The sequence below is a fragment of the Marmota marmota genome, unplaced genomic scaffold (assembly GCF_001458135.2).
Source record: "Marmota marmota marmota unplaced genomic scaffold, marMar, whole genome shotgun sequence".
NCBI lineage: Eukaryota > Metazoa > Chordata > Mammalia > Rodentia > Sciuridae > Marmota > Marmota marmota.
Genome location: NW_026000240.1, coordinates 34998557 through 35013849, shown reverse-complemented (window position 1 = coordinate 35013849; position 15293 = coordinate 34998557). Strand labels below are relative to the sequence as shown.

Here is a 15293-nt window from a genome sequence, read left to right as displayed (position 1 = left end):
GGAGATTTAATCTAGGGGTACTTTACCACTGAACTACATCTCTAGTCCTTTTAATTTTTTTTCTTTTTTAAAGCCAGATTCTTCTTTTTTTTTAGTTTTAGATGGACACAATATATATTTTTTTAATGTTTATTTTTTAGTTGTAGTTGGACACAATACATTTATTTTTTAAAAATATTTTTTAGTTTTGGTGGTCACAATATCTTTATTTTTTATTTTTATGTGGTGCTGAGGATCGAACGCAGTGCCTTATGCATGCTAGGCAAGCATTCTTCCACTGAGCCACAACCCCAGTCCACCACCGATTTATTTATTTATTTTTTTAAAGATTTTTTTTTTTTTTTTTAAGAGAGAGAGAGAGAGAGAGAGAGTTTTTTAATATTTATTTTTTTTTTAGTTTTCGGCAGACACAACATCTTTCTTTGTATGTGGTGCTGAGGATTGAACCCGGGCCGCATGCATGTCAGGCGAGCGCGCTACCACTTGAGCCACATCCCCAGCCCCCACCATCGATTTATTTTATTTTATGTGGTGCTGAGAATCGAACCCAGGTCCTTGCATGTGCTAGGTCAGTGCTCTACTGCTGAGCCACAACCCCAGCCCTGGACACAATATCTTTATTTGATTTATTTACTTTTTGTATGGTGCTGAGGATCGAACCCAGTGCCTCACATATGTGAGGCAAGCACTCTGCTACTGAGCCACAATTCCATCCCCAAAGTCCTTTTAATTTTAAATTGAGTCTTGCTAAGTTGTCCAGCCTGGCCTTGAATTTGTGATTCTCTTGCCTTAGCCTCCCAAGTAGCTAGGATTACAGGCATGTGCTATGGCACCCCTGTAGAATTAATGTTTTTATAGCTAGTATAATACACACTGATGCACTGATGATAGTATTTGTGTGTGTGTGTATGTGCGCCAGGGATTGAACCCAGGGGGAGCTTTGCCACTGAACTACATCCTCATTCCTTTTTATTTTTTAATTTTTAGGTTTTTTTTTTTTGTACTGAGGATTGAACCCAGGGGCACTCAATCACTAAGCTATATCCCCAGCCTTTTTTTGTATTTTATTTAGAGACAGGATCTTACTGAGTTGTTTAGAGCCTCACTAAGTTGCTGAGGCTGGCATTAAACTCACAATCCTTCTGCCTCAACCTCCCGAGCTTCTGGGATTATAACTGTATGCCACTATGCTCAGTTAATTTTTAGTTTTGAGACAGGGTCTTGCTAAGTTGCTGAGGATCTCACCAAGTTAATGAGGCAGGTCTTGAATTTGAGATCTTCCTGCCTCAGCCTCCCAATTTCCTGAGATTATACAGTCATGCGGCTCTGGACCCAGCTCTTTTGTACCTTTTTTAGGACCAAGGACTGAACTCAGGGCCTTGGGCATGCTAGGCAAGTTGTCTGCCACTGAGCTAAATCCCCAAACCCTGTATCATCTTTAAAACAAATTTTTTTTATGGGGGGATGGTGGTGCTAGGGATGACATCTGGGGCTTCAAACATATAAGAAGTGTTCCACCACTGAGCCATATCCCCAAACCTTATTTTTAAGATTTCTTTTTTTTTTTTCTATACTGGGCATTGAACCCAAGGATGCTTAACCACAAAACCACATTCCCAGCCCTTTTTACTTACATTTTATTTAGTGATAGGATCTTTCTTAGTTGCTTAGGGCCCTGTTAAGTTGCTGAGGCAGGTTTTGAAATTGTGATCCTCCTGAATCAGCCTTCTGGGCCGCTGGGATTACAGGCATGTGCCCCTGAGCCCCGCTTATTTTTAAGATTTTAGACTAGAGGGAGATATAGTTTATATAATATTCCTCTTTGGGGGGACTAATTTAAACCAAAAATAGGTATTTTGCAGGATTAGAATTATGAAATATCGTTTTTTGTTTTGTTTTGTTTTTATATTTGTGCCCAGGGTCTTGTGCATGCTAGGCAGATACTACACTACTGAAGTACTTCCCCAACCCTTTAAAATAGTTTAAGAATCCTATATATATAGCTGGGCATTGTGGCACATACTTATAATCACAGACTTAAGAGTCTGAGGCAGGAAGATTACAAATTTGAGGCCAGCCTTGGAAATTTAGGGAGACCCTGTTTCAAAATTAAAAAGGCTGGGTGCAATGGCAGTTGCCTGTAATCCCAGAGACTCTGGAGGCTGAGATAAGAGGATCGATTGTAAGTTCTAGGTCAGCCTCAGCAATTTAGTGTAGGCCCTAAGCAACTTGGGGAGACTGTCTCAAAAAATAAAAAAGGGTTGTAGCTCAGTGGTAAAGCCCCTGGGTTCAATCCTCAGTACCAAAAATAAAATTATATTAACAAAATAAAAAGTACTGGAGGTATAGCTTGTTGGTAGAATGCTCCTGCATTCCATTTCCAATGGGGAGGGGGATATCTTCATATAATCAGTTACTTTTGATCTACTTTCTCTTAGGAGGGTAAAGTAATCCTTAGGGCAGTACTCAGAGGCAGAAGTTGGGTGTGTTCTGCTCAGAAAATGCTCTGGCAAGTAAACATATAGATTTAGATGCTAACACTTATACCGTGAATCTGAGGAATCTTCAGTCTTCCCACAAGCTAATTAATAGGACTTTAATGATACATATTTTTTTTTGTGGTACTTGTGGTGCTCTATCACTGAGCTACATTCTCATCCCTTTTTATTTTTTATTGGAGATATTCTTGCTAATTTACCAAGAACTTAAAATCTTTCTGCTACAGCCTCCCAAATAGCTGGGATTTCAAGTGTGTACCACTATACCCAGCTGTTGAATGATTTTTAAATATGAGAGACACTATAGTGTCTTACTTTGTGTTACTTATGAAGAACATTTAAACTTGTTTCTCTTATGATGAACATAACTAATGTTAATGGGAGCCCATGGAAGACATTGTGTTCTGCAAATTCATTAAATGTACATCATTCTCATGTTTAGGTTAATGTTAAGTTTCTATTACTTTAAAAAAAGAATTGTTAGTGTAACTTTCTTGAAATGAGTGACCCAGAATTAGTTGTCCTTTGGATTTTTTTTCTTAGACTAGAAACTGCATGTTCTGAAGGGAGAACTGAGTTGGTCTTGATTTCTTAATACTTTTGTTTTACTGCTAAACAACAGATGACCTTTCAAATAATTTTATGTTTTCCTTTTTCATGTGTCCTTACCCAGGATTCTAGGTGCTTAATTGCCTACTTAAATTCCATAATGCTTGACCAAAACTAAAATGAAAAAGTTAGGGAAGGGGAAGAAGTTGGGTAGAATGAAAGATTGAGCCAGCTCTTGTTTATCTATTGCGTTCTATAAACTGAGATTGTGAGTTTAATACTGTACCTATTTTTAAAATACATTTTGTTTCTGTGTAAAGTTAGGCATTGGTACAGGAATATAATTTTCTTCATTTGGGACATGGGAATAATGCTTAAAGACCTAAACTTGTCACTAGGTCTCTTCTAGTTTTAAGCTCCTGGATGCTCTTGCTTAGCTTACACATGCTTTGTGGCATGATTCATGCTAATTTCTGTGATACCCTTGGGTAGTTATAATAATAAGACCCAGCTGAGAGTACTTTCAGGCAGAATCACTGTAGAACTGGGATTTAGATGCAGCCAGAAGGTTGCTTATCTGGTAAACACTGGTGTTGCTCCTAATGGTGATGATGTACAACCAGCATTTTTTGGGGGGCCTGAATCCATTTTGATTGGGTGGTATCCAGGCTGTAGTCATAATTAAATATTTTGGGATATTACCCCTAGATGCAGCAGTAGACACTTCCTAAAACTTAGTGTAAGAAATTTACATTGCATTGATTTTTCCAATGTATAGGAATCATCATGTTGACCTTGGAATTCTAAGTTCCCTGGCTTTAGGAAATGGACATTTTTGTAGTATGTCACCATTGTTAGCTTATCTGGTATTGCGGATTTTCCCTGTTGCAGGACTGGGTGAAAGCTTTTTCTGCAGCAGTCATGTTGAAAACCTTGTGTTGACTTTCCTCGTGTTCTGAAATGGGAGCATAAAAGTTTACTCGTCACTTCATCTTAAAATAGCAAAACTTTGCTGTTTTCTGCAGATCTAGGACCTTGTTGCAGAACTCTGCCAAAAAAAAAAAATGTTTAAAGAAGAATGTGCTGTGATTAGAGAAGAATATGCTGGTGTGTAGATTTCAAACTCTCTGGACAATATGAATAACACTGTCTTTGTTTCTACAGTGGGAGCCAAGAAGAAAGGTTTGCTCCCGGGTGGAACAGGGATTATCCTCCTCCTCCCCTTAAGAGTCATGCTCAAGAGAGACACTCTGGCAACTTTCCTGGCAGAGATTCACTTCCCTTTGATTTCCAGGGGCATTCGGGGCCTCCCTTTGCAAATGTAGAGGAGCATTCTTTCAGCTATGGAGCTAGAGACGGACCACATGGTGACTATCGAGGAGGGGAGGGACCTGGACATGATTTCAGGGGGGGAGATTTTTCATCTTCTGATTTCCAGAGCAGAGATTCATCACAGTTGGACTTCAGGGGTAGGGACATACATTCTGGGGATTTTCGGGATAGAGAAGGGCCACCTATGGACTACAGGGGTGGAGATGGTACTTCTATGGATTATAGAGGTAGGGAGACACCGCATATGAACTACAGAGACAGGGATGCTCACACTGTTGAATTCAGAGGTAGGGATGCTCCTCCATCTGACTTTAGGGGCCGGGGTACCTATGATTTAGATTTTAGAGGCCGGGATGGATCCCATGCAGATTTTAGGGCAAGAGATTTATCAGATTTGGATTTCAGGACCAGAGATCAATCTCGTTCTGATTTTAGGAATAGAGATATAGCTGATTTGGACTTCAGGGACAAAGACGGAACACAGGTAGACTTTAGAGGGCGAGGTTCAGGTACTACTGATCTAGACTTTAGGGACAGGGATACACCACATTCAAATTTCAGAGGTAGACACCGGTCCAGGACTGATCAGGATTTTAGGGGCAGAGAGGTGGGACCTTGTATGGAATTTAAAGATAGGGAGATGCCTCCTGTGGATCAAAAAATTTTGGATTACATTCAGCCCTCTGCACAAGATAGAGAACATTCTGGTGTCAGTGTGAACAAGAGAGAAGAATCCACACATGACCATACAGTAGAAAAGCCCACTTTTGGTGTTCAGAAGGCAGAATTTGAGCATTCAGAAACAAGAGAAGGAGAAACAAAAGGTGTAGCCTTTGAACATGAATCTCCATCAGACTTTCAGAACAGCCAAAGTCCAACTCAAGACCAAAACAAATCACAGCTTTCTGGAGGTGAACAGAGTTCAGACGCTCGTCTGTTTAAAGAAGAAGGAGATCTGGATTTTCTTGGTCAACAAGACACTGATTACAGAAGCATGGAGTACCGTGATGTGGATCATAGGTTGCCAGGGAGCCAGATATTTGGCTATGGCCAGAGAAAGTCTTTTCCAGAGGGCAAAACTCAACGAGACCTACAGGTATGTTGATGAGGTGGATTGCTTTTTTCTTTTTTCATAAGGCATTTCTGAAGGATTAAGTATAGAATCTAGGACCTTGAGTCCTTGATGTCTCATTGCCCTACTATTAAAAAGCAAAATTTGGTCAATCCCCAGGGCTGCAGAACAAAAAAGGCAAAATTTGGTTGGGCATGGTGGCACACACCTATAATCCTAGCAACCAAGGAGGTTGAGTCAGGAGGATTGCAAGTTTGAGACCAACCTTAGGAACCTAGTGACCCTGTCTCAAAATACAACTAGAGTTGTAGCTCAGTGGTTCAGTTCCTAGTACCCAAAACAAAAACAAGCAGCAACAACAAAAGACCTCATCTCAATAGAAAAAGCAGATTTTGTATTCACTATTGAAATGTAGGAATGTAAATCTCTAGAGAAAGGGGCCTCAGTTCAGATAATATTTTTTGGGCAGAGTGGGTACCAGGGATTGAATCCAGAGGCACTTAACCTCTGAGCCACATTCCCAGCCCTTTTCATTTTTTATTTTAAGATGGAGTATCCATAAGTTGCTTAGGGCCTTGCTAAGATGCAGAGGCTGGCTTTGTATTTGTGATCCTCTTGTCTCAAACTCCCAGTTGTTGGGATTATAGGTATGTGCCACTGTGCCAGTCATATAATATTTTTGATAGGTGTTGCTTCATTATTTTGCTTTATTGGGCTGATTTAAATACCTTGGGACGATTTAATCTGAAAAGTAACTATCTTTGGGAAGTGATTTTCACAACTTTTTGATAGTCAAGCATTGTGATTTAGGATTCATTTTCTTAATTAAACTCAGGCTACCTAAGAGTCTCTCTGTAGTCATGAGGAGGTTATTTAAAAGTTGTAATTTGGGCTGGATTTGTGGGCTCAGTGGTAGAATGCTTGCCTAGCATGTATGAGGCATGTGGTTTGATTCTTAGCACAGAATATGAATAAATAAAAAAAAAATTAGCACGCCTGTAATTCCAGTGGCTTGGGAGGCTGAGGCAGGAGCATCACGAGTTCAAAGTCAACCTTAGCAAAAGTGAGGTGTTAAGCAACTCCATGAGACCCTGTCTTTAAATAAAAAACAAAATAGGGCTGGGGACGTGGCTCAGGGGTTGAGTACCCCTGAGTTCAATCCCCAGTAACCCTCCCCACCCTCCCCGCGATTAAACATTGACAACTTAAAAAAATTGTTATTATCTTCTTTTTTTAAAAAAAAAAAATTTTGTAGTTGTGGATAGACAGAATGCTTTTTATTTTAATTGTTAATTTTTATGTGGTGCTAAGGATCGAACCCAGTGCCTCATACATGCTAGAAAGCGCTTTGCCACTGAGCTACAGTCCCAGCCCTTAGTATCTTTTTGTAGCTAATTTAATTAACTTTAAATGTTACATTTCTATGCAAGGAAGTTTATGTTTGCAACTTAATAAGAAGATGTTATCTTTAAAATAGATTTTATCAATTTCTATTTAGGTTTCTATTATTTTGGACAGTGCTCTTAATACATATTACCCAATAATGGGTTTTGAGAATGTTAGAGCCTGGTGACCACATAATTTATTATCTAAATCAGTTTGCTTTTAAGAGTAAAAGAGGACACTGTTGATTATGCTAGGCAATAGGCATAACTAGGAGATAGGATCATTTAGTTATAGGAGTCTTTCTCAAAAGTTTTTTCAGCTTTTATCTTTTGAAGTGGAGAGAAATTGATTGGAGGGAGATATGGTCATTTAGTTACAGGAGACTTTTTCTTAAAAGTTAAATTCTAACTATAATTTCGAAATGGAGGAAAATTGGAGCTAAGGCTTTTATAAGTATGAAGAGTACAGATTTCTTTGAATTTTACTGTTAAGTTGTGTGGTTTACACTTACATGACACCTTTTGACTTTGTTCTGAAATTTGTTTATAAGAAATCATCTTTATTAAATGACATCTGCTCAGATTTCCCTTTTTGCTATTTGCTCATTCAGGAAAAAAATACAGTTTTGGGAATAATAATATTTTTGTTTGTTTTTCTATGAAAGTCCTATTGGGGCTAATTTGTTTTTCTCTCTTTTTTTTAGATGTTGATGAATCTTTATTTTATTCATTTATTTATATGTGGTGCTGAGAATTGAACCCAGTGCCTCACGCATGCTAGGCAAGTGCTCACTGAGCCTCTCCCTTTTTCTTTTTGATGCTGGGGATTGAAATTCGAGGGTCTTGCGCATGCTAAGCAAGTGCTCTCACTTAGTTAAACTCTCAGCCCAGTATTATTTCTCTTTATGTCTTATTTTACAATTTTAAGATTCCTTGGGCTGAGGATATGGCTCAGTTGGTAGAGTGCTTGCCTTGCATACACAAGGCCCTGGGTTCAATCCCTAGCACCCTCCCCTCCACATACACACACACACACAAAAAGACTCCTTCAATGAGCCTGGGTTAATTCATTTGTGATCCAAGGATTTGAAATCAAAACTTAAAATAATAAAGTCATATTTTTTCACATCTTTACGTGATTCAGTCATTTTCATTTTTGATCCTGAATACCTATATTTCATGTTGTTTCACTTTTCACACAAAAGTATATTTATTGGTGAAATAATTTTATATTCTGAATTTAAGGATCAAGATTACAGGACTGGCACAAGTGAGGAGAAGCCTAGCAGGCTTATTCGATTAAGTGGGGTGCCTGAAAATGCCACAAAAGAAGAGGTGAGGCATGTGTTTTTTTCTGTCTCTGTCAATTAAATTTTTAACCTTATTTTGAAAAATTATAGATTCACAGGAAAGTATAAAGAAATGTATAGGAGGGGCTGGGGATGTGGCTCAAGTGGTAGCGCGCTCGTCTGGCATGCGTGCGGCCCGGGTTCGATCCTCAGCACCACATACCAACAAAGATGTTGTGTCTGCCGATAACTAAAAAAATAAATAAATATTAAAAAAAAAAAAAAAGAAAAGAAATGTATAGGAAAGAAAAGCATGTGTATTCTTTATTCAACTTCCCTTGGTGTTAATATGTTGGATAACTGTAGTATATCTAAACCAGGGATTGACTTTGTTATAATTCATAGAACTTATTCATATTTTGCTAGTTATATATGTATTCACTGAGGTGAGGTTTGTAAAACCATGACAAATGGTGACCTGGTAATCATCTGGTAGGGCATATTGTTTCAGGAGTCCATAGATAAAGATACTGATTTATAGTAGTATGAGTTTGGAAGCTGCCTATCTGCTCAGTTAGGATAGACTGACTAAATTTATGGCAGAAGTTATGGAAGAATTGGTCAGGATATTGCAACAGGAGCTAATAGTACTTATTCTGTGATAGGCATTGTGTATGCTTATAAGCATTAATTCACTTAATTATAATGACCATGAATAGGGTTCTTTTCTTTCTTTTTTTGGTTGGTGGGGATACTGGAGATTGAATCCAGGGGGGCCGAACCACTGAGCCCACATCCTTAGGCACCCCACCCCCACCCCACACTTTTTTGAGACAAAGTCTTGCTAAGTTGCTAAGGCTGGCCTTGAACTTCTGAGCCTCCTGCCTTGGCCTTCTAAGTAACTGGGATTAGAGGTTGGTGTGTCACCCTGCCCAGAATGAATAGATATTCTCTTTTTTTTTAAATATATTTTTTTAGTTGTAGTTGGACACAATACTTTTATTTTATTTATTTTTATGTGGTACTGAGGATCAAACCCAGCTCATTGCATGTGCTAGGCGAGTGCTCTACCACTGAGCCACAACCCCAACCCCTGAATAGGTATTCTTAATACATTCACTGCAAGTGTTAAGTATTATAGGTTGAAGATTCCATATCTGAAATGCTTGGGATCAGATGTATTTCAGATTTGGGGGCTTTGGATTTGGGAATTTTGGAGTAGACTTTACTGAGCATCCCTAATAGGAAAACCTGAAATCCAAAATGCTGCAAAATCTGAAGCAGATTTTTGGATTAAGGATTCAACCTGTATTGAGTACCAGGCACTGAATGATATAGCAGTGAATATTATAAAGTCACTGCCTCATCAATAATACAAAAGCAAACAAAAGATAGGTAACATTTTGAAACAGTGATACATTTTCTGAAGAACACTAAAGGTTTAGGGCTGGGGATGTAACTAGCACAGTACTTGCCTAGCATGTACCAAGGACCTTGGTTTGATCCCCAGAACAACAAAAAGAACAAAAGATGTAGATGTGACTTTGTATTTTGCAGTTAGGTATCACTGAAGAAGTGACATTTGTAGTTAGAGAACGATTCATTTGAATATAAAGAAAAAACTGACCAGACCGAATTACCATGGCTCTGGACTGAATGAGCTTAGTGCATCATTTTATGTTTAACAGGTAATTAACTAGACACTGAAAGGTTACACAACAAGTGAGTAGGAGATGCTTGGAATTCAGACAGTTTGATATCAGAGTTTGAGCTCTTGAAGGTTATGCTCATCTGATTTTCTTTTACACTTAGGAATTTTTGAATAAGCATGTTCTATTCATTTAGCATTTTTTTGAGCACCTCGTGTGCATGTCTTAATTTTGCCTTTATAAAATAATCATAGCTTTAAATTATGTAGAATAAAAACCAGTAGGGAAAATATAAAATTCACTGTTTGAATATGATTTGTATCATTATATGTAAATACCATTTTCTTGCAGATTCTTAATGCCTTTCAGACTTCCGATGGCATGCCTGTGAAGGAGTTGCAGTTAAAGGAGTATAACACAGGTGAGTTTCTTTATATGCATGTGGCCTTGGGTTAGGAAGGGTCTTTGTCAGATCTCTGCATCATATGCTACTTAATTTTTTTTTTTTTTTTTTTAAGAAACCACAGTTGGGGCTGGGATTGTGGCTCAGTGGTAGAGCACTTGCCTAGCATGTGTGAGGCACTGGGTTGAATTCTCAGCACCACATATAAATAAATAAAATAAAGGTCCATCAACAACTAATAAAAAAAAAAAAATAGAAAACACAATTAAGATTTCCAGAAGCCTCCTGTTGGTGCCTTCAAATAATACCCAACTTTAGTCTTAGCTGGTTCTTTGTGGATGTTTGTCCACAAATGGGCGATGAGGATGCATGTTCCAGTTCTTCTGAGTTCCTGTGAGATATGAAGTGAGTGTTGCAGCATGTGTCCCTGACTATATTTTACATAACGAAGTTATTAAACTTTCTGTTTGTTCTTTATGGTGGTGGAATGCTTACATTTGAGCCTAGGATTTACTAACTTGTTGAATATAAAATTTTACATTTCCTTGTTTCAAAGTGAAACTTGCCAGTTTCCACAGAAATTGTACCAATTAGAGTTTTCTTGAATTCTCATTCTTGCTCTGAGAACAGATTCCTGAAACAGCCGTTTTGTTGAAACCCATGAATAGATCCAGAAGAGCTTTCTTTTTGACCTCTAGTCTGTGGTCTGATGAAAGTTGGCTGAATATACACATAATATTTCAGAGTACCAAATTTGGTCAGTTCCTTCAAATCTTATTATAGAAAAAGGAAGTCAAAAGCAAAATGCTAAGCAATCAAGTTGTGACCAATATTTTTAGGACTGCATAATATGAAATAGTTTAAAAATAAAGGTAATCTCAAAGTGACCTGTTTTGTAGAATTTTAAATTTAAGAAGAGCATTAATCTCACAAAACATAGAATTATAGTAATTGAGCTAAAGAAATCTTCAAGTTAAGAGCATATAATATTTTTGAGGATATAGTTTATTTTTATTTATTTATTTTTTATATTTTTGAGAGAGAGAGAGAGAGAGAGAATTTTTTTAATATTTATTTTTTAGTTTTCGGCGGACACAACATCTTTTGTTTGTATGTGGTGCTGAGGATCGAACCTGGGCCGCACACATGCCAGGCGAGCGCGCTACTGCTTGAGCCACATCCCCAGCCCCTATAGTTTACTTTTAAATACTTTACCATTAAATTGAATTTTTACATTAGGTAATTTTTTTATATTTATTTTTTAGTTATAGGTGGACAAAATATCTCTTATTTTATTTTATTTTTTTATTTTTATATGGTGCTAAGGATTGAACCCAGTGCTTCACACATGCTAGGCGAGCACTCTACCTCTGAGCCACAAAAAAGCCTGGTAATTGTTTCTTTAAATGGGTTTCTTAGAAGAAGATTATCCACAAAAGTAAATTTTATGCTTGAAAGAATATGGTATTTGTGTTAAGTTCAGTAAGTGTTTTTTTTTTTTCTGCAATTTGATAATCAACTTAGAAATATTATTTCTTAGAAAGCAATTATTTCTTTTTTTTTTAAAAATATATTTTAGTTGTTAATAGACCTTTATTTTATTTATTTATATATGGTGCTGAGAATCAAACCCAGTACCTCACACATGCCAGGCAAGTGCACTACCACTGAGCCCCAGCCCCCAGCCCCAGAAAGCAATTTTTTTTTTGTTTTAAAACATCAACCCTGAATTTGGAACACATGACTAAAAGTAGTTACATTTTTGTTATTGCACATCTCAATTTTGTTGGTTTTATTTTATTTTATTTTTTTTTTTGCATGTGTCTTCTACATGTCTTTCTTTGAAAACTAAAGGTAGAATTTACAGGCTAATGATACTGTTTAATTCTCAGGGTAATAGCCTCAATCTTGTCACAAACTCTGCTTTAATTAAGTTTTGATGTATTTGGGAAATGAGTGTAATTAATGTTTAAATAGCAGTAGATCAAACTCTTCGTTTCTTTAGTACTCATTGACTTTCTTTTTTTTTTTTTTTTAGAGAATTTTTTTAATATTTATTTTTCAGTTTTCAGTGGACACATCTTTATTTTATGTGGTGCTGAGGATCGAACCCAGCGCCCCATCGTGTCAGGCAAGCGCGTTACCGCTTGAGCCACATCCCCAGCCCTACTCATTGACTTTAAATTGTCAGATTTATTAGCAGAGTAAAAATTACTTTTTTTCTTTATTTTATTTTTTAAACTATGCATGACAATAGAGTATATTTTATTAAGTTTTTTTTTAGGGCTGGGGCTGTAGCTCAGTGGTAAAGTGCTTGCCTTGCATGTATGAGATACTGGGTTCGATCCTCAGCACCACATAAAAATAAATAAAGATACTGTGTGTTCATCTACAACTAAATAAATACTAAAAAAAATATATATATATATTTTAGTTGTTGATAGACCTTTATTTTATTTATCTTTACGTGGTGCTGAGAATTGAACCCAGTGCCTCACACATGCCAGGTAAGTGCACTACCACTGAGCCACAGCCCCAGACAATAGAGTGTATTTTGACATATTATACATACATGGAGTATAACTTCTCATTCTTGTGGTTACACATGATGTGGAAAAATTACTTTAATATACAGGGTCTAAAGAGCAAATTCTTAAATTTGCTGGCTATTAGTATTGTGATTGACAGACAAAAGACAATAGATACATGTGAAATCATCCTGGGCAGTGATTTTTATTAAAAAGGCATTTTATTGGGGCTGGGGCTGTAGCTCAGTGGTTGAGCGCTTGCATCATACCTGTGAGGCACTGGATTTGATCTCAGACCACATAAAAATATATGAATAAATAAAAATATTGTGTCCAGCTACAACTAAAAAAAAATCTTTTTAAAAAGTATTTTATTATATAAAGTGATATGTACTTTATAGTTTTTTTCTTTTAATGAAAGAATTGGATTACCCTTGTCCATGTTACCAATGTTAACACCTTTTTGTGACAAGTAGAATGAACTTTTGAAAATATTAGTCAGATCATGTTATTCCTGTGCCTAAAACCCTCTAATGGCCTTCCATTTTCACTTGGAAGAAATTCCCAACTCCTTATTCTGACATAACAAATTTCTGCATGAGCTGGTCCTTGGCTGTTTGTCTGACTTCATCCTGTACTGCTCTCTACTTGCCCTATTACACTGTAGCCATACTGAGCTTTTCTCTGGATCTTTACTAGTTCGAACTTCCTTCTGTTGTGTCAGATCCTTTGTACTGCCCTTGCTTCTGATCCTCACTCATCTTCGGGGGTTTAGTTCTTAAGTTTCGCCTTTCTGAAGCCTAGTCTCACCATCTAATTTAAACTCACCCTGTAGTCATTTTTTATTGTATCCTTGTGCATAGAGCAATCATTTTGATAGTTTGCTTGATGGTTTTATGTATTTTCCTCTAGAAAGTTAGCTCCATGGCAGCAAGAACCTTGTCTGTATTGTTCCCTCCTGTTTCCCTAGTGCTTGGCACAGTCGGTTCTATGATGTGGAGAACAGTTGTGATCTTAAGTGAAGGCATTAAAGGGTAGTTTAGATTTCATGGCAATACAACTTAGGTTTTACATATTTGCTGAAGAATGTGTCTTGGGACAACCAGATGTTCTGAGAACTTTAGCATTTACTCTTTGTAAGATCACGTGTAACCCATCCGGTGTGGTGGCTCACCTGTAATCTCAACAGCTTGGGAGGCTGAGACAGGAGGATCACAAGTTCAAAGCCAGCCTCAGCAACTTGGCAAGGTCCTAAGAAACTCAATGAGACCCTATCTCTAAATAAAATATTAAAAAGGGGTTGGGAATGTGGCTCAGTGGTTCAGTGCCCCTGAGTTCAATCCTCAATACCAAAAAGAAAAAAGATCATGTGTAAACTCAGTGGGAAAAGATGACTTTTATAAAGAAAAATGACAGAGTTTTAGAATGAATAATGATCTGGAAGAGCCCATGCTAGATGGATGTGCTCACAAAAGGGGAATTGTTGGGTTGAGTTCATCCTTTTAGTTGATGTAATGAACTCTATAACAGAGAAAAGATTAATGACTGTTCACTTGACTCTAGTAATTTGTTCATTTTTGTCCCATTTAGAGCTATATAAATATAGGGTCAAGGGTCCAGAATCGGAGGTGTTAAATTAATTTATAATTTTTTTTCTGGTTATAGAAATGGAATGTGGTACATAGATGACATATGAATTATGTCCCTTACAGGGATGAATACTCAAGACAATACTTTAGCAGCAAAATCTGTGGATATTCTAACAGGACTAAATGAACACTATAAAGAGATTCAATATAGGCCAAGATTTACTTCAAAACACTTTTGCTGAAAATTTAACAAAAATTTGGTATTTAAAAATTTAAATATATTTAAAAATTTTTCAGACTATACATTGTGATATTTAAATTACCTTAAGTTATATTATTATATTTCTGGAAAAAGTATCAGGAGTAAAATGACTTTTGGTGATTGGAATAATAAGCTTTGGTATATCTTACATATGATGGAATACTGTGCAGCAATAAAACTCAAGAAGCTACTCATGCATATAACAGCATGGTTGGTTCTTGAAGGCATTTTGCTGATTGAATGAAACTAGACTCAAGAGCCTATATGTACTGGCTGAGAAGAAGTGACGTACTGATATATGCTATAACTTGCATGAGCCTTGAAAACCTTGTGAAAGAAGCAGATAGAAAAACCACATATTGTATGGGTTCTTGAAATTTCTACAAAGATAGAAAGCAAATAAGTGATTATAAGAGATATTTCTCCCCTGAGTGAATGATTAGTGACTACTTAATGGATATGGGTTTGCTTTGGGCTGATAAAAATATCCTGGAACCAGATAATGTTGATGGTTGCACACTTTGTGAGTATACTGAATGCTGCTGAATTGTAGACTTTAAAAATGGTGCATTTGGGGCTGGGGATGTGGCTCAAGCGGTAGCATGCTCGCCTGGCATGCGTGCGGCCCGGGTTCGATCCTCAGCACCACATACAAAGATGTTGTGTCCGCCAATAACTAAAAAATAAATATTAAAATTCTTTCTAAAAAAAAAAAAAAAAAAAAAAAAAAAAAAAAA

The 15293-nt window shown here is 37.0% G+C and overlaps 1 protein-coding gene across 1 annotated transcript in view; it reads left to right on the top strand.

Annotated features, from left to right (window-relative positions):
- Rbm6 (RNA binding motif protein 6) overlaps positions 1 to 15293 on the top strand; it is a 100895-nt gene that overhangs the window by 20677 nt on the left and 64925 nt on the right. The window contains exons 3-5 of the mRNA XM_048794057.1: positions 4212 to 5475; positions 8082 to 8171; positions 10126 to 10195. Of these exons, the coding sequence (XP_048650014.1) occupies positions 4212 to 5475; positions 8082 to 8171; positions 10126 to 10195 (1424 nt within the window). The remainder of the gene's footprint in view (positions 1 to 4211; positions 5476 to 8081; positions 8172 to 10125; positions 10196 to 15293) is intronic.